Source organism: Gadus chalcogrammus, chromosome 9, assembly GCF_026213295.1.
Source record: "Gadus chalcogrammus isolate NIFS_2021 chromosome 9, NIFS_Gcha_1.0, whole genome shotgun sequence".
Lineage (NCBI taxonomy): Eukaryota > Metazoa > Chordata > Actinopteri > Gadiformes > Gadidae > Gadus > Gadus chalcogrammus.
Window position 1 is genome coordinate 13,087,025 of NC_079420.1, and position 24,285 is coordinate 13,111,309.

At 45.2% G+C, this 24,285-nt stretch overlaps 2 protein-coding genes across 3 annotated transcripts; both read right to left on the reverse strand.

Annotated features, from left to right (window-relative positions):
- Window positions 1-410: 410 nt before the first annotated feature.
- On the reverse strand, window positions 411-8,262 carry alkbh3 (alkB homolog 3, alpha-ketoglutarate dependent dioxygenase). Of its 2 annotated transcripts, none has more exons than XM_056599639.1 (10): window positions 8,154-8,262; window positions 7,759-7,839; window positions 7,564-7,667; window positions 7,435-7,469; window positions 7,286-7,333; window positions 6,371-6,474; window positions 5,592-5,680; window positions 5,290-5,505; window positions 4,746-4,844; window positions 411-1,269 (listed from the first exon to the last, which is right to left on the reverse strand). In XM_056599639.1, the coding sequence occupies exons 2-10, from the start codon at window positions 7,832-7,834 to the stop codon at window positions 1,144-1,146; spliced, it is 897 nt and encodes a 298-aa protein (XP_056455614.1). In that variant the 5' UTR covers window positions 7,835-7,839; window positions 8,154-8,262; the 3' UTR covers window positions 411-1,143. The 2 variants fall into 2 exon arrangements, with proteins under 2 accessions (XP_056455614.1, XP_056455615.1); XM_056599640.1 differs by having other exon boundaries at window positions 7,564-7,664; window positions 8,154-8,260.
- Window positions 8,263-8,355: 93 nt separating this feature from the next.
- On the reverse strand, window positions 8,356-23,187 carry hsd17b12a (hydroxysteroid (17-beta) dehydrogenase 12a). The gene is made up of 11 exons (XM_056599641.1): window positions 22,838-23,187; window positions 16,889-16,935; window positions 16,311-16,386; window positions 15,131-15,238; window positions 13,656-13,720; window positions 13,482-13,526; window positions 12,997-13,031; window positions 11,973-12,054; window positions 11,029-11,094; window positions 10,075-10,224; window positions 8,356-9,319 (listed from the first exon to the last, which is right to left on the reverse strand). The coding sequence occupies exons 1-11, from the start codon at window positions 23,016-23,018 to the stop codon at window positions 9,179-9,181; spliced, it is 996 nt and encodes a 331-aa protein (XP_056455616.1). The 5' UTR covers window positions 23,019-23,187; the 3' UTR covers window positions 8,356-9,178.
- Window positions 23,188-24,285: the final 1,098 nt, after the last annotated feature.

The following is a 24,285-nucleotide window of genomic DNA, read 5'->3' on the forward strand; positions in this document are numbered from 1 at the left end:
ATGTAGTACAAAATATGAGACTATTTGCACTAAAACATTCATTTTCACTTCTTGTGCATCATGTTATTGTGTAAACAGAAATGATTCACATTGACATTGATATTGATGACTGCTGTGAAAGACAAACCTTTTAGCTCCATCTACCCATTAGCAGTTGTAAAAGGACCCAGCTGGAAACCTTGGTTCTTGTTAAAGGTACTTCTTACCAATACAAATGGTTTTACTTTAAAATTGCCCCATCTAATATGTCCCCTTGATACATTGTTTTGTGTGAAGACAATTTCATAAATATATTACAGTATTCAGGACCAACCAGTCCATAAAGGATGTAATAAACACAATATATAACACTAACCCTAAGTAGAAGGATCATCTTGGGTTAAAACCCAAGATGCATGGGATGCATCGTGGGATATAAGAAATAACCAGCAGTAGATTTAATTCCAATGCCCTTTTATTGCACATGTATTTACATTCATGATCAGACATAAAATGGATTAGTTATAGAATTGTAATTTAAAGATATTTGAAACAGCAAATATCCCTGTCGAATATCAAACATGTAAACACCTTAACAGAAAACCTGCACACATAAACACATAGGGAGGCTTCCTTAAAACACTGAGCCACCCCATAACCAACACCCACTTTACTCTCCTCGTTTACTCATAACAGCAAGCCCTGTTGCGTCTGAAATCACTTATGAAAGAAAAACAAGCCTTGGGATTGTGTATATTGTAGTCGCTTAAAGGATGCCCTCAGCCTAAGGGAGGGTCCACAGTGAAATACACTCATGTTGGGCCTGTAGGCCCTTTCCAAACATTAACAGGTGAAGGAGCCCTTAAATCAAACCGTGTGACGTGAACTGCCATACAAACCGTAAACACCGTTCCCCAGTAACATCCTAGCCCCCCTATTCCCTCACTGAGCCCCTTCCTTTGCTCCAGTATTCTACACACATCGATCCACTTCTCTGAGCGGTTTGAGGGGCTTCCTCTTGGAAGAGCAACATTCTCCCCCCCACTGTGTGCACGTCCACAACTTCTGGCGTCTCACTAGTCCCTGGTCGAGGGTTACCAGTGACGGCCATCAGACGTGGCTGTGTCTGTACCCCGAGCCAGCTGCTCCTCCGGGGCCGGCCTTCTACGAGGGGTGGCCTGTGAAGCGGAGCTTGGAGCCCGGCCTGTGACCCTGGGGCTCAGGGTAGATGGTTCGGAAGGTGAGGTTGATGCGTGGACCCCGGTCATGGTACTCTTTAGCCACCTGGTGCTGTTGAACGGAGAGACAGGGGCGGACATTTTTGTAGATTTAACCTCAAACCTTTGTTCACGTCCATATGGAAAAATGGAAGTCTACTCTGAAACCAGCCCGTGACACAAGTACAACCCTCTGTGATGCATCCTTCATAGAGCTGCATGAATATACGTATTGATAGGGATCTGTTGTTAGTTGTAGCTGTTGTATTGACAGAATGGGTCTTGTGTCACTGTGCAAAAAGCCTATCCGAGCAAGTTTGCAGACAGGCATTTAGACAAACATTTGAAGGGAGAAAGTTTAGAAACTCATGCCCTCAGTCAGACTCCATGCAGAATCTGGGTGGAAGTTTCCCTCCAACCTCTCCAAACGTCCACAGTGCTCTGAATGGTAACTTTGAGAAGGGCAACCAGCTGTAACCCAGCTGGATTTCCCTCAAACTCTGACTTTAAGTGTTACAACAGAAATCCACAATTACAAATAATCTAGTAATTCCATCTCCAGCTCTATATCAGCCGGTTACTGTAGCCCCACAGCCCGTAGGTTACGGCTGTTTCCAGAAGGAATGCCTGCACCAAGAGTCCTAGCAGTAGGTCACAAAGTTCTTTAGATCACTTCTTAGCAACAGAGCTAATGGAAAACATGCTGTGTTTATTGAGAAAATGTACTAATAACATTTGACTACATTTATATAACAGAAAGTCAGACTACTTTTCTCCCTAATGTTAACAGAAACAAATTGTCTCAGAGGAGGAGTTCAAGTGCCAAGTGTAAACCCACTCAAATCCCCCGACAACACAACCACACTTCTGCATTGAGGACAGACAGACCCGGCTGAATATTTAACTAAACAATCAACTACCATTCAACACGTCTGGCTTTAACTTATGTCTGAACCACACTTCGTATTGGGCTGGAAATAGGAGACTTACGGCCGGATAGTATTTACTTTTTTTTCTTGAAGGTTCCCTCAAGGTTGTTGGAGCATTTAGGAGAGCTCTCACCTAACGGTCCCCATAAAACACTGAACCTCTCTGCCTGTCTTCATTCTCACCCCGTCATGTAACACAATCTTTCCATTGCGGAACACTTCCTGCCTTCGTCCTGCTTGCTATAACTAGCAGTATGCATTCAATACACAACATTTTTATTTAGAAATATCCTCACCGTGAATATATACACTTTCTAACGTTAGGGAGGGGGATTTGCTTTTTGAAGAGAGAGCCAAAAACCATCATAAACAATAATTAATAGGAACAATACACTTTTCCATGTCAATTTGCAACAGTTGTTCATATCACATTGTTTGTGATATAAATGACTTAAAGATGCTTTTAAACGAGAATTGTCGGTTGAATGCTTTCTGCCCTGAGAGAATCCTGTTGCCTCCCATAACTGACAAGATATTACTTATTACTGTATCACTTTAATGAGATGTTCTTTGTTCAGTCATTTGTGAATAAAGAGGCTCACTGAGTTACAGGCTAGTTCCATGAACCTGGTGACGGGTTCATGTGATGGTTCAGTGCAATACACAGGGCACAGATCACCTCCAGTGGGTGGGGGTCAGACATAGCAGAGAGGGAGCTAGGGGAGCACTGTGCTGGAGGCATTTGACTTGCCATTATGGGGCGTGGCTCTGTCTGTAGGAGAGAGGAGGGGGCATGGCTCTGTCTGTAGGAGAGAGAAGGGGCGTGGCTCTGTCTGTAGGAGAGAGAGGGGGCGTGGCTCCGTCTGTAGGAGAGAGGAGGGGGCATGGCTCTGTCTGTAGGAGAGAGAAGGGGCGTGGCTCTGTCTGTAGGAGAGAGAGGGGGCGTGGCTCTGTCTGTAGGCGAGAGGAGGGGGCATGGCTCTGTCTATAGGAGAGAGAAGAGGCGTGGCTGTCTGTAGGAGAGAGGAGGGGGCGTGGCTCTGTCTATAGGAGAGAGAAGAGGGGGCGTGGCTCTGTCTGTAGGAGAGAGGAGGGGGCGTGGCTCTGTCTGTAGGAGAGAGAAGAGGGGGCGTGGCTCTGTCTGTAGGAGAGAGGAGGGGGCGTGGCTCTGTCTGTAGGAGAGAGGAGGGGGCGTGGTTCTGTCTGTAGGAGAGAGGAGAGGGCGTGGCTCTGTCTATAGGAGAGAGAAGAGGGGGCGTGGCTCTGTCTATAGGAGAGAGGAGGGGGCGTGGCTCTGTCTATAGGAGAGGAGGGGGCGTGGCTCTGTCTATAGGAGAGGAGGGGGCGTGGCTCTGTCTATAGGAGAGAGAAGAGGGGGCGTGGCTCTGTCTATAGGAGAGAGAAGAGGGGGCGTGGCTCTGTCTATAGGAGAGAGGAGGGGGCGTGGCTCTGTCTATAGGAGAGAGAAGAGGGGGCGTGGCTCTGTCTGTAGGAGAGAGAAGAGGGGGCGTGGCTCTGTCTATAGGAGAGAGAAGAGGGGGTGTGTGGTTCTGTCTTGATGATCAGATCTAGAACAAAATGCCCACAAAACCTGAACTGGTTTATTTGACCATAAAGACATGTTTCAGATAAGAGATAAACATTTGTTTATTTATAAAAAAACGTAACAATTTGTAGGGTCTGTATTTCCCCCTAACTAGTGTTCACAATATAGGGATTATTAATGGGGGCCTATTTTAAGACTAAGAATGTAAGAGAAGTAATCCATGGTGTGTGTGTGTGTGTGTGTGTGCGTGTTTGTGTATTTTGAAGTTGTAGAAGCAGAGTCAATTGACAATATGGCTGACTGCCATTTGAGTGAGGGCAGATTGAAAATGCTCCAAATGTAAATCATGTGGTCCACAACTGAACCCCAACTGAAATGCATTCTCTGGCAAACTTTAATAACAATCTGTCAACTATGTTGCTGTTTAAAATCTCTGTTGCATGCTTGGTACTAACAAAGCAACTGGCAAAAACTGCTTCCTGGCAGAAGTAATGTCTTGAATAACCTTCAACATAATAATCTATACCATTTTGTCCATGTAACTAAAATAGCACTGTGATAGAGAACTCATGTGTAAAAGCCTATGTTTTGGCCGATCTCCGCTAACCAATTGGACCAGTGGGAACTCTCTACTCTGCTCAAACTCAAGTTGCGTTCTTTCGTGACGTTGAAGTGCCTTGGGAGGAGCCCTCTCAGGGCAGCGGTTGATGCTGACGGCTGCATCCAATAGAGGCTAAAGCTTCCTGGACGCCTACAGATTAAGGCCTTTGTTTGTTTGAGTGTATGGGTGTGTGGAGCACAAATCTGGACATCGGTTGACTTTAATGTCCGCGTCAAAGGGAGGGTTAAGCTTCTTCTAAACATATCGAATAATGCTTCGGTCTGTGGCGCACTTCATCTATAACAGCGCTCCATACTTAAAATGATGGTACTAGCTTAAAAGGTTTGGCATGGGTTGTGAACATGTGTGACCTTGTGACCTAATGCATTGATGACGGATTAGGTCACCGATAACACCATGTAATGCACTATAAACATAGAGTTGAGATTAGCCACATTGTTGCCGGATTGTACCTGCCAGTCATCCTGTGTGGCGCCGTCCATCACGAGCAATGATCCATGGCCCAGAGGGACCCGAACCCTCTCCACATAGGTATAGTCGCCGTTCTCTTCCTGGAGCGCACACGCACACGCGCGCGCACACACACACACACACACACACACACACACACACACACACACACACACACACACACACACACACACACACACACACACACACACACACACACACACACACACACACACACACACACACACACAATATAGAATAAGCGACGGTCCTTCTTCTATTCGGATTCCCTATTTGGCATAAAAGTATCACGTTGTCACAGGCACCCACACCTACTCTTCTTCATTTCATGAATAAATACAAGCGCACAAACAGGTATTATCAATTGATAAACCAAGATCATCGATTGCCCCATCTGGTAAAAAGTGCTGGGTAGGCCCCGTTCCACTTTTAATATAAACATCCCATACAAATCTATTCAATGCGCGAACAGTACAAACGGAGATGAAGGAGCACGGACACCGCCCAGAGCGGGCCCCCTCTCACCGGCGGGGGCTGTTTGCGCAGGCTGAACAACCGGGTGTCTCCCAGGCTGAGGGAGGCGATGGTGGGGGCGGGCCCAAGGGAGGCCTCGTCGTCGCTGTGCCAGCCAATGCTGTCCTTGCCGTCGCGGTACAGGTTACACAGCAGGGAGTTGAAGCTGCTGCCGTCGCCGCACGCCTCCTGCACCTTCTCCCGCAGGCTCAGCAGCAAAGGGCTCCACTGGGTGAGGGAGTGAGCCGTGAGCGAGAGGAGGAAGAGGGAATAGGTACGGCACATCATTCAAGAGATGCTTGTCTGCGTTCCACCTGTGTGTTGGCCGCCATTGTTGAGTTTGCATAGGTGTAGGGCAACTCTCCGAACCAGCAGGTTAACCGAGGCTCCTCGTAGCCATCACCTGAAACCACCCACACACACACACACACACACACACACACACACACACACACACACACACACACACACACACACACACACACACACACACACACACACACACACACACACACACACACACACACACATTTGAATTGTCTGTGCTTTCATTCATCTGCAGCAGACTTGCAATCTTTAGCTGCATGATGAAAGCGGGCCTAAAGTCTGAGCATTGTGCTTACTTTGAAACACGGATTAATTTTGGCTCTTATCATTACACGCTGGTCAACATCCAATGACGACAACCTGATTTCAGCTCTCTCTCTCTCGCTCTCCTTCTTTGGTCTTGTTGGCCTTATATGTGTCTATCTTTCTCTCTGGGAAAAGCTTGACCTCTTCCAAGAACCAGTGTCTGCTCTGCCAGTTCATAATGCTGTGATGTCTGGGACAGGGCCTGAGGTGGTAGGCTAACAGCTTGTTGTGAGGATCTCAATAACCCATTAGGAAAGGCTTAACTCTTGCCATGAAGAACAGATAACATCAGAAAATAGAGATTGTTATTTTGTTGGAAAATGTTAGTCATCATTTTTACAAAGGGAAAAGAATAGAGAAGATACATTTATATATTTTTACTTGTGTTTATATATTATTTCATGCAATAAATGTTTTATATTGATTTGGTTTATTAGTTTATGTAAATGTGGTTTCAAACCTTGTCTATAGTTGGTTTTCTGGGACCAGGGCAGCTCTTCTAACAGCTTACTGAAGATCCAGTCAGCCTCCTTCTGTTTCAGAAACCAAGGAACCAGACACAGTCTTCCCACACACGCACATGCACACAAAGAGACGATGGAATCAGTCGTTAAAGTTATTTCAAATACCCTTTTACTGGCAGTGGCCAGTAAAGCGGTCTTGAAAAACAAGCTGTTGACTGCTACCGTAAGGATGAAAATAACTTTGGTTGCAGGATTCTAAACCTTATCAAGTCAAACTTCTTGGTAGATGAGAAAGTAAACTGACAACCCAACTGACTTTGTTCAGCTATGTATTGAGAGAATAAATACAAAATATGCATAATATTTGGAGATGGTTCAAGAGATGAGGTCTAAACTTGAGACAACAAACTATGACTGAGGTTACGATCCCTAGGGTAGATGTACTGTTAAAAAATATAAGCAACGATGCTCACATGTCTGTTCATTTCAGATGCCCGCTACAGACATAGTAGTAACACTGCTGAGTGTACTTTTGCAGTCCCCGTTGTATGTAGTACTAAACAACAAATACAACAGGGACTACAGGCTGTGGCAATGGACATAGCTTAATAAAAAAGGGATGACTGCCATCTAGTGGAATAACCTCAACTATTACAACAAAGGTGACAATAACAGGATGAAGCCAGATGCTTTTCATCTGCTTCCTCTTCATTGCCATCATCATCATCATCATCCTCACCATCATTATAACCACCATGCTTTCAGTTAGGTAGAAGACAATTTGTATATAACTTTGTTTAATTAAATTTAGAAATGTTGCTATCCTTAATAATCTTGGAAATGTTGTGTTTCTTGGGACGACTTTGGCAAGTCCATGTTCTCTGCAGGTCTGTGGGGAACACTGCCCTTACCTGGAGACACCTGAGGGTCCATTGCTAATGACATGATCACCGGCAAGTCTGTGTGCAGAAATAACACGTTTATCAACAGTAAATTAATATGTCAATGAATATTAAAGTTTAGGCTGAGCATCTGTAAAGTAGTAACATCTGACTCTTACTCTATCAGCTTCTCAGCAGGAGCTTTTCTGACTGTCTAAGACCAGGAAAGGGAAGGAAAGGAAAACATTTCCTGTGAAATAGAGACATAAACCAATTGTATTTCGTCTCCTTTTGAATGTATCTTCTACCTCGGTAGGCTGTTGAAAGTCAAACGCTTTTTGCTCCGATCCAATCCCCCAAGACGCAGTCGAGTTTACATTTCTGGTTGGCAGGTTGTTGGATACAGCTCCTGCTGTGAAATACATATTAAATAGGTCCAGGATTGTTTCACAGTTGGTATGTAGTCAAAAGCCCCAACAACATAGTGCAGTCTATGAACCTACCTGCTACTCTTGGTTGTTTGGGTACCTGTTTGGCCCAGGACCCCTGGACTCTGGCACGCTGGCGCTTATCAGACATCACATCTATAGAGGTCGGACGTTGGCAGATAGACATGAACTATATATAGTGTAGCTAGCATTGCTTGCTTTAATTACGTCAGGTTGATCAATCTAACAGAATAAATGCAACAAGACACGCTATGCTTAAATGCGTTTGAATTTGTCAGAGGAAAACCTCGAATATAAGCAACTTTCATAATAAGCACAGCTGGGTAACATGTTACATCTGATCCCTACTCCCTAGCTCTTATTTTATTTAAAAAAAAAAGATTACAAACGTCACTGCTTTGTTAGCACTAGACTATCATTGATAAGGTTTTGAATTACGGTTTACCAACCTGCCGGCTTAATAAAAGAAAGTGCGGTTTCTTGAGATTGTGTTGACTTGGGACACGGTTTTGCTGGTTTGCTAGTGTAACACGTGTTACAAGAAAATAACTCCGACCCGGAACTACGATTTGGAGCATGGTTCCTGTTCATAGAATTTTGCTATTCAAATAATAAATTGATATTCGAAACGTGTTAAAAGTACAAAAGTTTATTCAGTTTAAAGTCAAAATTATTAACATTAACAATTAAAGATGCATATTACCACTTTGTGAACACATTCAGAAAATCCTCAGACTACACAATAACTCTTCATAAGGCCTCTTTGAATACATTCAAATAAGGCTTTTTCTGGTGTGCAAAGGCCATGCTTCAAAATACCTTTTGCATAGATGTACAATTCCTAAGAAAGTAAGCAAGTTGAGCAGTACCAAAGTAAGACATAAAACAATGGCTAACTGAAGAACTTAAGGGTGTACTGGAGTCACTTCCTCCCTTTTGCAAACAAATTGGACAATCATCACTGTAAATGCACGCAGTAAGGCATTAGTTAATTCAAAAGAAAAGGATGCAAAAATCAGGGAATTCAATCAGCACAACCAAACCCACCACTTTCCGTTTTTGTAAATAAAAGGACAACGTATGAAAGGAAACAAAACTCCCATTATCAAAATAACCCTTTGATCTATATGGTTTGTTCTTTCAGAAGCAGCATATTGTTGTGCGTTGTATTTCAGAAGAGAATAGAAAAATAATAAATACATTTACATTTCTTAAACAAAACAAAAAATCCACCACCACATTTCCGCTGCTTACAACAGCAGGTTAAATACTTGTCACCATTTATTTGTGTCATACAATGTACCACAAACTCCTGTACCAAACAAACTAGTATTTAGGAACAGAGGCCAACAATTTGTTCTGATTTCACCAGAAGGTAGCGTGGATCAATCTCAGACACACCCCGAGGAAAAAATATTTCTGATGGAATCCTTCTTTGACGGGATCAGAGCAGGCCGAGGCAGTGGACTCCCTGCTAGTCACTCTTCAGGCTCGCTCCGTTCTTCTGCTCCCTCAACCGCCTCCGGTTCAGGTATCCAGTGCGCTGCACCCTGTTCATCGCGGCTCCCAGGAAGATCACAATGTTGATGGGCACCACCTTCGTTGTGATCCAACCCTACGAAGAACCACACAACAAACGCTCCATTGTAAACAGATATTACTATGCAGCTTTTGGGGATTCCCACTTTAAATGTTGAAGTGACTCTCTCAAATTTCAAATCAACTTGGTCATTTGCCCAAAGAGCCATATGAATGTGAGCAAACGGGGTGAGGGTATAATGTGCAACAAGCACTGTGCCAACCCTCTTGTTTAAATACAACTGGCAGGGAGGGATGGAGCTACGCAAAAGGGACTCAATTAGCTTTCTAATTCTTTTTTTACTGAAACTTCACAATAAAATGACAAGCAAGCCCCCCTCCCTCCCTACCTTCTGACCATCCCATTGCACTATATAATGATCCGACGCTCCGTTCTTATGCAAGCTATGTTAAGGCTTAGTTGTGGTTCCATGTCCACGCAACGCAAGGCGGATACGGACCCATTACATCTTTGCAGACCCTCCCATGCGTCCACCGCAAGGCCTGACGTGTGGCTCCCAAAAATGATAACCTGGTGTCGAGGCGACGCACCAGTTAGGGCTGTGATTGGTCCGCTCACTAAAATCCGACGCAGAACCCAAAACAGGTCAACGACTGCGTCGAAGCGTGTGCGTGGTCATTGTGTTGCGTCGACGTGGAACCATAACTGAGTCTTTAGGCTTTACGTCCGCTTTGTTCTTATACAAGCTATGTTAGGCTTTATGTCAACTATGTCCGCTACGTACTAATAAAAGCGGCTCCTTGAGTCTGAAGCATGAGCAGAGTGCCTACCATGACGGCGTGGGGGAAGTACCCGTTGGTCTGGCTCTGCAAGCCCACGGTGCTGAGCTCCGCAGCCACGTAGCGCTCGGGCGTGGGCTTGTCGAAGGTGGGCTTCTTGATGCGAGTCATCTTGGTGACCACAAAGAAGGGAAGCACACTCTGCAGGGAGGGGGGGGGAACAACGTGTTGGAAGGACAGACGTTAATAATGAACTGTGTTTGCGTAGCATCGTTAAAAATAATGGCATCAAAGTGATAACATTTTGATAAAAACAAACAAAAGGCATGAAACATTAACAAGACGAGGACACCTCTGATTAGATAACCCATCCCCAATTCCAACACAACATCATTCTTATTTCACACAACAACTTTTCTATTCAGGCAAAAAAAACAGGTGGTGAAGACAATGTAGTCTGGTAGATGGTGTGGGTGTATGGGTGTATGGGTTTCAACCTGCTTTGAACAGGTAGGACCTATTGACGCCCAGCCTATAAGCTTTAGAATGCACTGCTAAAATAATACCCTACAAGTCATTAAAGGCCCAATCCCATTTCTACCCCTTACCCTTACCCCTCCCCCTTGTTTTGAAGGGGTAAGGGGAAGGGGGGAGGGGTAAGTGGTAGAATTGGGATTGGGCCTAAGTATAAGCCATTAACACTTATTTCACTTGTAGCCACGTATCTGGGGCTTTGATTCAGTGATTGAGTAGCAGCCCACCTCTCCTTGCCGATATAAGTCACTCAAGTCTCCTCGAGTAGAGGCATAGATTATAAATACACATCGGTTCAAGCTTTAAATGACTCCCTCACAATGAAACAATTTAGATTGATAGATTTATATAAGTTTCATAAAATCACAATATGAATTGGTTTTAGTTTTAGGATATACTCATTATACATGAACTGGACCAAGCAGAGTTCAACAACTACAACAAGTCTTAATCAATCGATAAAACAAACACCTGGATGATGATGCCCTGGCGTCTGTACTCTTCCTGGAGACCCCGAGAAAAGAAGTCCACAAAGGCCTGGAGAACAAGAAAAACGTGGTGAGAAACAGCAGACAAGACACATCCCATCCCATGACAAACACACATCCCATAACATGACAGACACACATCCCATCCCATGAAAGACACACAACCCATTTTATGGGTTCAACTATGGTACTCTGTTAAGCGGGCACCGTGGCCACTGTATCAGCAAACACACTTAATACATTCACAAATAACAATCTAATGCTTGAAGGTTGGACCCGATACTCTGGACCCGTGTTCTTCAACCTGAGGTACACGTCCCAACGGGATAATGAAGGTTGTACATGGTGGTTTTTTTCTTGAAACAAGTATAGTATTATGTCTTGTTATTGTTTGTTTAAATTAGTGTTTGTCGATGAACACACATTGTCATGATCATTTCGTATAACGGGGAGCTAGCACTCTTTGCTTAGTGACTGCATGGGTCTTCATCCATTTGTTACCGTTTGCATACGATGTGGTCCATGAAAGGTATTTTATGACAATTTGGTGGTGCACCTAAAGCCAAAGGTCTGGTACCATTGAACCACTGCTCCAGACACTATGATTAATGTCTGGAATAGTATGGCTCTAGTGATACTACAATTGCCGACGGTGACCAAGCCCTTTGTATTTTGTGTGATGATAAAATAACAGTGGTGCCAGTGAAATGGGAGGACTTGGGGAGACTTGGTGGAGAACCTGAAGAATTTGGCCAAGACAACTGAAGGATGGAACATTTAGTTCCACACTTTATCACACTAGTTCGAAAGTCCAACCCAACAATAACAACATGATAGTTGCTCATGACAAGGCCTTTGAACAAGAAGGTAGCCGCCGCAATGTGGGGCTGGATAACGTAGGAAGGGAGCCCAGGGGTTCACACCCACCTTGGAGGCAGAATACACCGTGAGCAGAGGCACCGGGTACATGCCACTGGCCGAGGAGATGTTCAGAATGACACCTTTGGACCTGAGGAGGTAAATACAAAACATTTGGACGGAGCACAGTGGTAAATAGGGCTGCACAAATCATACTTAATACTACATACAATATTTACTACCTATTCTGTCTTTCAGAGCAGAAGCTACAATAATAATATTTTTTTGAGGGGGTGGGGGGGGGCTTGATTGTACGAAGCACGCAAAATGAAATGGTGAATTTGAAAAATGTTCATTTTTTTTAATTGAAACTCAAAAATAAGTAAATGGTTCAATATGTTGGTGTAGGGAAGCACCAAACTAGGGTTACATCAGCGTTGCAAGTCCAATCTCTCCGAAACCTCAACGATGATAGGTCTACTCAATCAATACATAGCTGTAATATCTCCAGCCATATCTCTCCCTTAATACACCATATCAGACTCAATACACACGTCAGTTATTTAATAAAGTGCTTTGGAAAAAACAAAGTCTCAACGCCTCGGCGCGAGTACGTCGTACACAACAATGCGTGTGCACACAAACACAAAAGACAGAGTGGTGCTGGCGCTGGCACTGGCCGTGTGCGTTGCCATGGCAGCCTGTTGCTGCAGTGATGTAGCGGAGCGACGCTCCAGGCTCACACGGCATCCAATGTGCATGCAACGCTATTGGCCAGGAGGGTGGGTCACAATGAGGCAGCACAGCCAATCGGGTGGGAAGAGCACTTTGTGTGAATTGAAAGCTTGTCAGCATTGTGAACAAAGGAGCAGGAGGGGAAGATGGGTGTAGTGAGGGAAAAGCCTGGTTGTGTCTTTATTTTTTTGTCATTTGAAGTCCCCAATGAAAAGAGCTGGCAGCCAGGAAGGCTCTTGGAAACTCAAATGGACCACGTTTTACTTTTTGGGCATGTTTGGTCGTGCCTCGATCTCTCATTAAATGCACGCATTGATACTCCACTGCAGTCGCACCGAAACCATACTGAGCCACTCACCTTTCAGCCATTCTGGGAAGCACGAGGCGCGTCATCTGTTAATACAGACAAAGGAAAGATTAACTTTGGTATGGAAGAACACATGCAGACAACGTTAAAGGAGAAATGACATAAAACACGAGGGACAAAGACACCTCAGAAGTGGGAGACACAGACACAGACGCAAACACAGACACAGACACAGACACAGACACAGACACAGACACACACAAAGAAAGAGAGACAGAAAGAGAGGGAGTTGTGGGCAGAGAGTGCAGACAGCGTAGGTGTGGTCTCTCTATGCTTCGGGAACAACTGCCATTTCTATCGTGAAGCACGTTAAAGAAGGAAGACTTAATCCTCACAGAACACTGGTTTGAAACGGCACGAGCTACACATTGGGAAAAGACATAGGAGAGGAGAGAAACAGACTGCAGAAAGAATAGTGTGACGTGTGGTTGAGAAAAACAACTGACAAACCAAATGAACAGGGGTTGGGGTCTCACCTGGCACACTGAGGTTATATTGACGTTGATCATGTACGTGATGAACTGAAAAATAAACAGTGACAGTCAGACCGATTGTTTATTGGTCATGCCCACTAGTTGTATGCAAGAGTACAGTTATGGAGATTAAAAAGCCATTTTCTGAGAACAATCAGGGCCAAATTGAGTACTCACATTGTCCAGATCAGGTATGTGAAGATAATACTCAGGGTATGAATAGGACACTCCGACATTGTTGACTGTGAAAAACAACAACAAAACATTCACCACTATTGGAAACTATTTCAAATGTTTAACTTGGCAACAGACTAGATGCAATTTGTACCACCAGGTGGCAGAAAGATACAAAAAGAAAAACTAACTTCATAACCACACCTTGCAACCTGGATAGTACATCTTGCAAAATCAAATAAAAAAGGGACAAAGAGTCCCTGTAAGGTTCCGCTTAAGGAGCGAATATTGGTATTGCCTAAACCCAAAACAACCTACCTGATCAAACATGACAGCAACAGGCCAAAACAACACACATTCTGTGCGACTCAATTGTTTCAAACCCATCGAACACTTTTGATACATTTTTCTAGGCTGTAATTTTCTTCGAGCTCTCATCTCTTATAGACTAAAGCTGCGATGGAGGGACAACTTTTTGATCTTAAAAAAAAAGTCACCAAGTCAAATCACGTGGCCAAGACCTTCGTAAGAATTTGGCCAAGACAACTGAAGGATGGAACATTTATTTCCACACTTTATCACACTAGTTCGAAAGTCCAACCCAACAATAACAACATGATAGTTGCTCATGACAAGGCCTTTGAACAAACTTATTTTTCTTTTTGTTTGAGGTTGACAACAACATTTTACTTGAAGGTATTCCACTTGAGTCACAAAAAGAAAGGCACTGGGGTAGTCTGCGAGCCCCCTGTGCCATGGTAACGGCATGTTCCACAGAGGGTGTGGTGCACTGCAAAACCATATTCATGCATTCCTACGTTTCCACTGCCTCGGCCCACAGGTGAGAGGAATAAGATGTAAAGTGTTGCGGCCAAATTGTACCTGTAGCAGGAATTCAACACTGGTACTAGCGAGCCTATCGACGCTTTTCCAATGTAAATGTGAATTTGTTTTCTTTTCACTTGCCACATTATCTCTGCTCCTTCATCATCTCATTGTTGGGTTTACGGTGAAATTGGGCCTAGCTTTAATGAACTCGAAAACAACGACAAAGATATCAACATTTAGATAAACCAAAAAGTCATGGTAGATTCTTTGTAGTTTTGTATTTGGAGCAGACAGAGAGCCGTACGACATAGCATATCATGCCAGTGGAATGTCCAGAACAAACGTAAACTGCAGCAGTTTGACAGAAAGGGCTTTGTCTGTGCTTAATGTGTACATGTTGTCTGTGCTTAATGTGTGCACGTTGTCTGTGCTTAATGTGTGCACGTTGTCTGTGCTTAATGCGTGCACGTTGTCTGTGCTTAATGTGTGCACGTTGTCTGTGCTTAATGCGTGCACGTTGTCTGTGCTTAATGTGTGCACGTTGTCTGTGCTTAATGCGTGCACGTTGTCTGTGCTTAATGCGTGCACGTTGTCTGTACTTAATGTGTGCATGTTGTTGAATATGAAAGCAAGAGGAATGCAGTCCTTACCGAGTACACCGATCTCCAGTCCAGCTAGCCCTGCGTCGATCTTCTCATAAATGTCTGACCGGCCAAAATCCACTGCAATAGTCCTGGTCTCCACTTTAAATTGATGCTCTGAGAAAGAGCAACATTATATTAGAAATCATGTACTTCGTCCAAACTATTTTATGAACTCTTTGCAATAAATATATTTTTCAGGATAACTTCATTAACATTGATTATGGTTGAAAACAGCCCAACAACAAGGTGTGTTACAACACTGCAATACCATATTCCAACAGGAGGAGGCACCTCATACCAAAAGATGAAGGAATCCCTTGGCTGGTCTTAAGAACAGTCAAAAGACTCTTTGGTCTTATGGGTGAAAATTAGGAAGAAAATGCCTCAGATGCAAAGTCAAGAATATTTATTAGTGTGTGTAAATGTAAATGGCCAGGAGTACAGCTTTTAAAGAAAAGGGATGAATTAGGAAACGCAACAGACAAAAAATGGATGCGCTTCGGAAACCTGCATCCCCATCTCCTTGGGCTATTTTTAGCCATTTAAAAACATCAAGATATCCGTCTAAAGTAGTGCATGGCGAGAGGCTGGCACCAGGGAGGGCTAACCTAAGGCTCGTGCCTCTCTGGTTCTGCGGGGCTAATTGTGAGGAGACAACGTTTGGCGTGCTACACCCTGCTCGTGACTACCTGCCCCCCCCACCCCCCCACCCCCCCACCCTCCCCCTCCTCTGGTGGATTTGAAGCACGACAGGGGGAAAATTACTCGATGGGAGAGATCCAGTGGGGAGAAAAATGAATACAAGAAGAACAAAAATGAAAGTCGTGAGGGGCATTATTTGAGATGGGAGGGGGGGATCCTCCATTATTTAGAGTCATAGCCCTTTTCTTATCCATGCTTTCTTACTGATCTGGTGTAACCTGATAAACCCAGTACCCAGTCTCTCTTGTCCCCCTCAGGTTCACTTTACGTTTAAATAGAACAACATGTTCAATTCCTTGAGATTTCAGAGGTTTGTTCAAATCCTGACTGGATGGGTTGAAACCTTATTGCCTCATCACTTTTTTGAAAGGCTGAAAGAAAACAAAGGCGACTTCCCTTCTGGGTTAAGGCAGAAAGGACTGTGCATTTTCAGACACAGACACACAGGCACACAGACACAGACACAGACACACAGGTCTCTTACCGAGGGACTTCGCCACGTCGTCCAGCTTGTCCTGCGAGCGACTGATCAGCATCATGGAGAAACCTCGCCGGGCCAGCTGGAACAAAATAAACCACTTTCACCTCCTGACATCGCAGGGACAGAGCATCTTCAAGACTAGCCAGGCCCCATGGCTCAAACTCATGAGCAGGTCTCACGCATGGGGAGCTTATGGTGAACTTGATCTGCATGACCATTAACCGGGTGGCTCGAAGTTTAACCCTGTCAGGGGATGTTCAATATGTTTGGTACTCAACTCAGAGTTTTGACCTACTGCTCAGAAGTCATTATCAAAAGACCTGACCTTGATTAAAGCATCACTATCTGGCTGATCGGAATCATTTTAGTTTGAGAAGCATTTCACGTTGAAGATCTATGAACGCGGACGCTTTTAGTCATAGAGAATCTGCAAACATAAATTTGACCCGTGAAAAACGAGGTCCGCCGCTGTGACCTCAACGTACGTGCTTGTGTGCGTTCGTGCGAGCGCGCGCACCCATGAGTCACGGCGTTCCCCGTGAATGGCTACGGACGTGAGGGCAGCCCCTCGGACGACTCACCTCTTCAGCGTAGGACTTTCCAATGCCATCGGTAGCCCCCGTCACCACTGGAAACAAAGACAAGCGCAGCAGATCAACACACGGTTCGGTCTCCCTATAGGATAACCCCATTATGATACAACATCAACCTCAACACTGGCTCCGGCCTACTCCTCCGAGGCGGTACCGGGGCCACACCCAACCAGGTCGGACCGCAGCTAGCGGCAATTCAAATGACAGAGATAACAAAGACCCCGTAGGATGACGGGGGCCACGCTGCAGTAAGGCTTTGGGAATGGCGGGTAAATAAACGGAAAGGTAAGTGGTATCAATAAATGTAAAGGAGGATGAAAAGACAGCCATCAAGCAGTTGTGCTGAATGCTTAAGCTAAGGTTATGTGAACAGACACTCCTTGCCAAACCAGGCGAATATATGCCGTGTCCGACATCACAAGTTGGCTTTTGACTCATGCCAAGTGTGCCTTTACACGCCTTACAAAGCAACGACAGGAGGCAAAACTGGAACAACTTTAGGTGGTGGCTGTGTTAGGCGATAGAACATACAGATAGAACATATAGGTCTAAGCCGAAGTGAGGTGGGGTTTTTTAAGCGCTCCCTCTACCTTGTGTAGAGGAGAAAATCTATTTTTAAACATTTATTGTCCCCCCCCCCCACCCCCGCCTCCTCCGCCAGAAAATGATGGAGGGAGAAAGAGCGAGAGAGAGAGGTCGAGAGAGAGAGCAAAAGATAGAGAGCTAGAGAGAAATAAATGAACAAGCAGGTGGGGGGGGAGGGGGGGGGTGAAGAGAGGAGGCGAGTCAAGAGAACACAGGGAACAAAGAAGTTTGTGTGTGGGGCGGTGGTGGTGTGAAAGTGAGGGGGACATTTTAGAGGTTCACGCCCACACCAATCAGTCAGTTCAATCAATCAGTTGTGCACCGTGAATACATATTCCTATCACGCCGAATAGAGACACAGACATAGATGGAGACAGACACACACGCATACGGAGAGACGGAGACAGACCGAGAGAGAGGGAGAGAGAAAGAAAGAGAGGAGCGCTCGAGAGGTGGTTGCTGATGACGAACATGGAACAGAAGAGGAAGGGGAAGGGGGGGGGGGGGGGGGGGGGGGGGTGAGCTGGGATCCTAGGGGCAGCTAAAAATAGAACGGGAATGAAGAGAGGGAACGAGAGAGCGGAGGGGGAAAGGAACGGTGGGGGGGAACAGAAAAGCAAGGGAGTGAATGAGAGTGCTGCGCAAAGTCAAATGAAAGAGAATGGAGGAGAAAAGGGGAGAAAGAGAAACGAGACCCTTGTTATTTTTAAACCTGCTTCTCCCACGTATTAAGAATGAAAACCCCTCGGCAGGAAAGCCTCAATGGGCGTGCAGCCGCCACCAAACCAGACTACAGCCCTGCGCAGGGAGATACCGCCGCCACCGTCATGGGAGAGACATTCACCGCAATGTTGAATGATAGAACAAAGGCTGGATTTTCAGTTTTACATTCAAACAAGTCTCCGTTATTACCAGCACCTTATGAATGCAACAGTGAGCAAATAAAAAAAAAAGAAAGAATGATAGTTGTGCACATGCTTGACACATGATCCCTGCGTAGTTGTCTTGGAATGCCTGTCGCGACGTTTAACACACTTTGTCGACCATGTCCCAAAAACACATTCCCTGTGTACCTCAGCGTTAATGATCCATGATGCAAACCTCTGCACTGAGCACATTCCAGCCGCCGTTTCAGAACACACACACACACACACACACACACACACACACACACACACACACACACACACACACACACACACACACACACACACACACACACACACACACACACACACACACGTTATCTGAACACTTTGTGAGAGAGTTGTATGCCTTCCTTGCATAAATATTACAGAAATAAAAGGTCGAAAAAGGAGGCAAGAAGGGCTATATTGCTGATCGATATGCAATGGTATAGAAACCTAAGGACGGTTCCCTTGAATGTGAAGCATCAGATGGCATTTAGCAGTCTCTATTGCAGTTGGTTCTGATGCGCTTCACGTCATTCTACAACAACTAAGACTTGATGCTTTAGGTCCGACTGCAGTGGATTTCCGAACTGTTATGGTGTTCATTTGATGGAAAGTAGTGTACGCTCCTTGGATAGAACCACCGCGACAATGCTTCTTTTGGGATCAGCAGCATGCATCTCTGGTACACCGATGCTGCCTCCAAAGCGCTCTGACTGGGGGCTCAAGTGTGCTGTGCCTTTGGCGTGTGTCACATCCAGAACTCTTGGCACAGCTCTTCTCTCCTCTGACCCTCCCCCCCCCCCCCCCCCCTCCTCCTCCTTCTCCTCCTCCTCCCATCCTCCCCCCGCCGCCACAGCAACAGAGCAGCCCCTGCCTGCTCACTATTCCACGGGTCTAAAAAAAGCCGGACGGGTAAAAATAGCAGTATGCCTGCACTGCCTCGTCCGTGATGCCTGCCTGCTGCAGCAGTGGCGGCGGCGGCAGTAGCGCCTGACGACCAACACCAGCCCTCCATCACCGTCGCTGGGCACCACTGCACACTGGCCCTCCAGAGCCGGCTTACTGTGTATTGGAGACGCACAGCAGCTCTCCTGCTGGACCGCATGTTACGAGCCGAGCCGCTTGGCTCGGAACATGCGGTCCAGCAGGAGAGCTGCTGTGCGTCTCCAATACACAGTAAGGGCAGGGGTGTGTGTGTGAAGCCGTGCTATTATACTGGGCAGGATGTTAACGCAAATAACCTCATTCCAAAAATGTCCATTTAATATGGGAGGAGGACATAAGGATGACCTTCATTAAAAGGCACCAAATTTTAATTTGTGCTACGCCAAAAACGGCTCAAAAACCCAAAAGGAGGGGGAGGGTGAAAGCTTGACAACAGCCCTCCCCTCAGATCCTCCAGGAGAAGATCCTCGGTCCTCGTATGCTCCCGTTGTAGCGTTATGTAATCTGTCGCACTCCTCGCTCACCCAGCAACCAACAGCCCCTCCCCCCCAACACACACACACACACACACACAATTAAAATCTACAAGTTCTTAGATGCTTTGATGGTTTACACTAGACAATGGTGGATGCAATGGTCCCAATAAGGCCATATTTGAAGAACTTTAGTAATAAGGGGTTTGATTGCCGTTGTTCCAGGACACCACGGTTTTCTTAATAATTAGAATTGGGAGAGGGAGAAAGGCTGAAGACTGTTACTAGGCAGAAAGGTGAATGAGGAGGAGAGGAACAGAAGTGTGTTTTAGAGTGAAGTGGTGGCAGAACCGGGAGATGGAGGGTTCTAGGAGGATGAAGGCTGGATCATTTCCGACGGTGTTGTTCACTGTTGAATAAAAAGGATTATAAAAAGGAAAAACATTAAAATTGGGAGGACTTAAGAACCAAATTATTATACGTTTATTTATTTAGGACAAAAGAGTTCGGAGGGGAGTGAATTCCTTCGGACCCAAACCCTGAAAATGTACAAAAGAATGAAAGAATGAAAAGCTGTAAGCAATGCACTCAGTGGCACTATACTGGGAGACACCTGCCGTACCTGGGTTTCTCCACCAGAGGGCTCATTCAACAAGAGGTAATGTCACTCGATTGCAAAGGAATCCCTCAGAAATCCCCGAAACTGCTCTGAATCCACTGCGGCTAACCTGCACTCCCAATTACACCACAAATTCGAGCTGCATGCTTAGAACGATGGGGGTTTTGTTAGGTCATGAGACTTCAATGGCCTAACAAAACTAATAATAAAACATTCTGACAAGCAGGGGCGATTCTAGGTTCTGACTTTTGGGGGGGCTCAACCCCAGGAAGCCACAGGGGTATATGAAGTATATAAAAATTCCTGATTTTTTTTTAAACCCTAACCCTTTTTATTTTCTTAGATACTATGCTGTTGTATGTAGCCAATAGCTGGCAGTGTCAGCTAAATAATGCAGTTCTGAACCACTAAAGTGAAAAAAGACTGTTTGGATGAAGTATTAATCAATGGATGTGAACTGTAATAACAAATTTGAGGTATATTAAATTTCCTTTGTGTAAGTTTCACTCAAAAATGAACAAATTTTCCTGAATATGTTACTGAAAGACATTGGTACAAAATGTACTGGATTAATAATATGAGAAACATACCACTATTTCGGGAGCACTAAATTATATCGCCTCACTTTCATGGACCCATACAATTTTATAAATTTTAACAACATACATTTTTATAAAACTTGTGATGCAAAAAAATCAACAAGTACAACATGTACTAGCCGAATACTATGAGAAACAGACCACTATTTCGGGAGCACTAAACTATGTTGTCTCACTTTCAGGGACCCATACATTTTTATAAAACTTGCCAAAAAATCTTGTTGTTCTGATGCAAAGAAAAAGGGTGCTAATTTTCAATTTAAAAATGTCTGTCTGTCTGTGCGCGTGCGCATCCCTGTGACTGAGTCGGAGTGAGCAGAATCACGCCATGCGCAAAGTGATCAGACCTGCATAACTTGCCCCCCTCCCTCCGTCACTAAGCTTGTTCTAATCTTACAACGGCCGGCGTCATTGTAAAACCATGACCGCGCGAGAGAGGGACGGGTTCGACTGGTTTCAGGGAGTGGCCTCACACCGTTAAGACACATGAACTGCTATGGAAGTTCAACTTTAGCCTGAACTCCAAATAGGGGCCTGTTTATCGTGTGTGGTCAGACTTACATAAAGGGTAGATATAGTGCGAGCGCCCTTCCCACAATACAATGTCAGCTGCCTGCGACCACCTTTTAGAAGAGGGAGGGGGCGGGGCGGGTTGCTATGGTTTATCAATGGGCGATGAAGCGATGCGTTACCATGACTCACCTGCGTGGGCCAGTCACTGGAACCACGCAGGACAGGCTGTACTACGCATTCCGATGGGTTATTTTGCGTCATATGTGTACTTTTTACACACACACACACACACACACACACACACACACACACACACACACACACACACCCACACACACACACACACACACACACACACACACACACACACACACACACACACACACACACACACACACACACACACACGAGGGGGGGGGGGGAGTGGGTCAAGACCTGCCAGACCAATGCTTATGAGCCCTGTCTGTTCATCAAAAATATACGCTATGTATCTAAATATTTACCTATTGAAAGCCTTCATTGAGTAAGGCTAGTTGCAATTGTTAAATACATTAATAACTTCCAACGCTTGTCCGTAGATAAACGTAAAGAAGAAACGAAAAGGATGACGTGCACCACAACACGACTACATGGTTGCATTTAAAGTTTAATTGTGAGAAAAAAAAAACACTGTCACATTCATAAGGCTTTGCCTAAATTGCGTAACACGTGTAATAGACACCAATTTCAAATGTTTCCAGCCTATGGGCTTCAACGTATAAAACCAATGTTTCATCAACATTAACGACCAATGATAACATTGTAGACGTTTAGGGTATTGGAGTCTGGGGGTGAATGGAATATAGGTCTTTGTCCCACATCACGGGACTCATTTGGTTCAGTTGAGTGCTACTGGAGAAAACCTCAGCCTCAATAGGACTTCTGGAATTACGCATAGCCTGCGCAATTTGGGTTATGTTTCATCACCAATATGGGGCAAGGCAATGTCGTGCTACAACGTGGGGGAAGATGCACCCATCATGGCATGAAGAGGCGACGGCTAATTGGGCTACGAAGAGCCATTATCCCCTTTAGTTAGCCTACCTGCGCCTGTTACGCAACACTCCTTGAAACGAGACACAAAAGTGTCTCACAACGCAGTTTCCTCGCACATTGCCAATAAGTTGAAAGGGGGAAAATACAGCAATTAGGTTCACCACGTCGAATGAAGATCTCTTTTTTTCTGCTTTTTAAAAGTACGCCTCCTAAGCAGGATTTGCATTTCATGATAAAGCTTGCTGTGAACTCACCTGCCCATTTGCCAAGCTTAGGAGAAAGCAGCCCTCCATTTCCCAAAACCCAAATCCGGATCCCAGAGAGGAGTCTGTAGAGCAGCCACAGAGCCAAGGAGGCCACGGTGAACGCGCCGACCCACATCAGCGGCGTCTCGGCCCGTCGCAGCACGTCCTCCACGTTATCAGGCGACTGCATGCTAGCGTGTATAGTAGTAGCCTGTTCTAGACACCTCGGCTCCTAGATAAATATGCTCTGGAATTGCCAAGCTGCACGGCGTTAAGAGTGGTCCCTTTTATATGGATGTTCTTCTTCTTGTAGCATCACACAAATACATAAACACCCCCAACTCCCTCAACACTTGTCTAGCCTGATTTTCAAAGCGCGCCGCCCACCACCTGCTCTATAGACTCCCGGCGAACCCTCCTTCGTACCACATTGGCTACGGAACCTGTCCATCATCTCACGTGTCCAGCCGTTGGGCGCATTTGCATGTCAATCAAAGAAGACACGGATTCCCATTCATGAAATAGGGCGGGTCAAAGGAGACGAGGATGAGCTTCGATTGGGTAAACATTGGGGCTGCTCGCTACCGGGAGTGTGTCATTGGTGTTGGCTGGAACAGGTATTTCAGCTTGAGCGATAGTATTACGACCACCCCCCCTCCCCTCGAAACCCACCCATTCGGAGAAAAAAAAGCTGCCCACTCCACTTTATGAATGAAAGGATGTTCCCATTGGACGTCTCTTCCGAGAGGGACCCTCCCTTTCATCATCTATGGGAACGAGACAGAAATGGCTAAAGAAATAGTCGGGGCGTCACACTGCTATCCAGATATGACTCATGTGTCTATCTGAGGTCTGCTTCGCCCCACCATTCGTCCCGCAACGACTGAATGTGGTTGAGTATACCCACTAGATAAACCCGTTGGTGCGCCCTGGATTCAGTGTAGAAGACGGAGCAGGCACGAAATCTGCCCATAAAACGACAAGATCCATAATCCACCTGGCTAGGCTGGTGGTATTCTCGCGATACTATTCCAAAACCCTGCATCCCTGTTCCAAAACATTCAGGTGTATTTCATGAAAAAATATATGCACCAAGGCAAGGATTTTGCTATTTGCCATCGATTTATTTTGAATTAGTATACATTTACATTCCAGGACAGGCGAATATGTTTGATGTTTTTCTAGCTCTGATATAGCTGTCGTCACAAAGTGTGTCACCATTCGTCTTTTCTACAATGGTGCGCTTCGCCTCTCCCAAACACTTGGTAGCTAGGTTGTGTTTTTTTATCGACGTCCCAGAGCCAAGACAACCCGAGACTAAACATGACATACAAATCAAACAGAGCTCTTTGATTGAAAGCAAATCCTGACATGTGTTTAGCACAGGTTGAAAACTATAAGAACACATTCATATCATACCAATGAAAATACAGTTCATCAAATTCCTCAACAAAAGT

Excerpts from the sequence above, each read along its gene's own strand:
- hsd17b12a (XM_056599641.1), bottom strand. The coding sequence starts at position 23,018 with ATGCAGTCGCCTGATAACGTGGAGGACGTGCTGCGACGGGCCGAGACG. Across the intron at positions 13,721-15,130 it reads ACTGGAGATCGGTGTACTCG|TCAACAATGTCGGAGTGTCC; the intron begins GTAAGGACTGCA and ends TGTTTTTCACAG. Across the intron at positions 12,055-12,996 it reads CTTCCCAGAATGGCTGAAAG|GTCCAAAGGTGTCATTCTGA; the intron begins GTGAGTGGCTCA and ends TTACCTCCTCAG.
- alkbh3 (XM_056599639.1), bottom strand. The coding sequence starts at position 7,834 with ATGTCTGATAAGCGCCAGCGTGCCAGAGTCCAGGGGTCCTGGGCCAAA. Across the intron at positions 5,506-5,591 it reads CAATGGCGGCCAACACACAG|TGGAGCCCTTTGCTGCTGAG; the intron begins GTGGAACGCAGA and ends TCCCTCACCCAG. Across the intron at positions 1,270-4,745 it reads CCACACAGGATGACTGGCAG|CACCAGGTGGCTAAAGAGTA; the intron begins GTACAATCCGGC and ends TCCGTTCAACAG.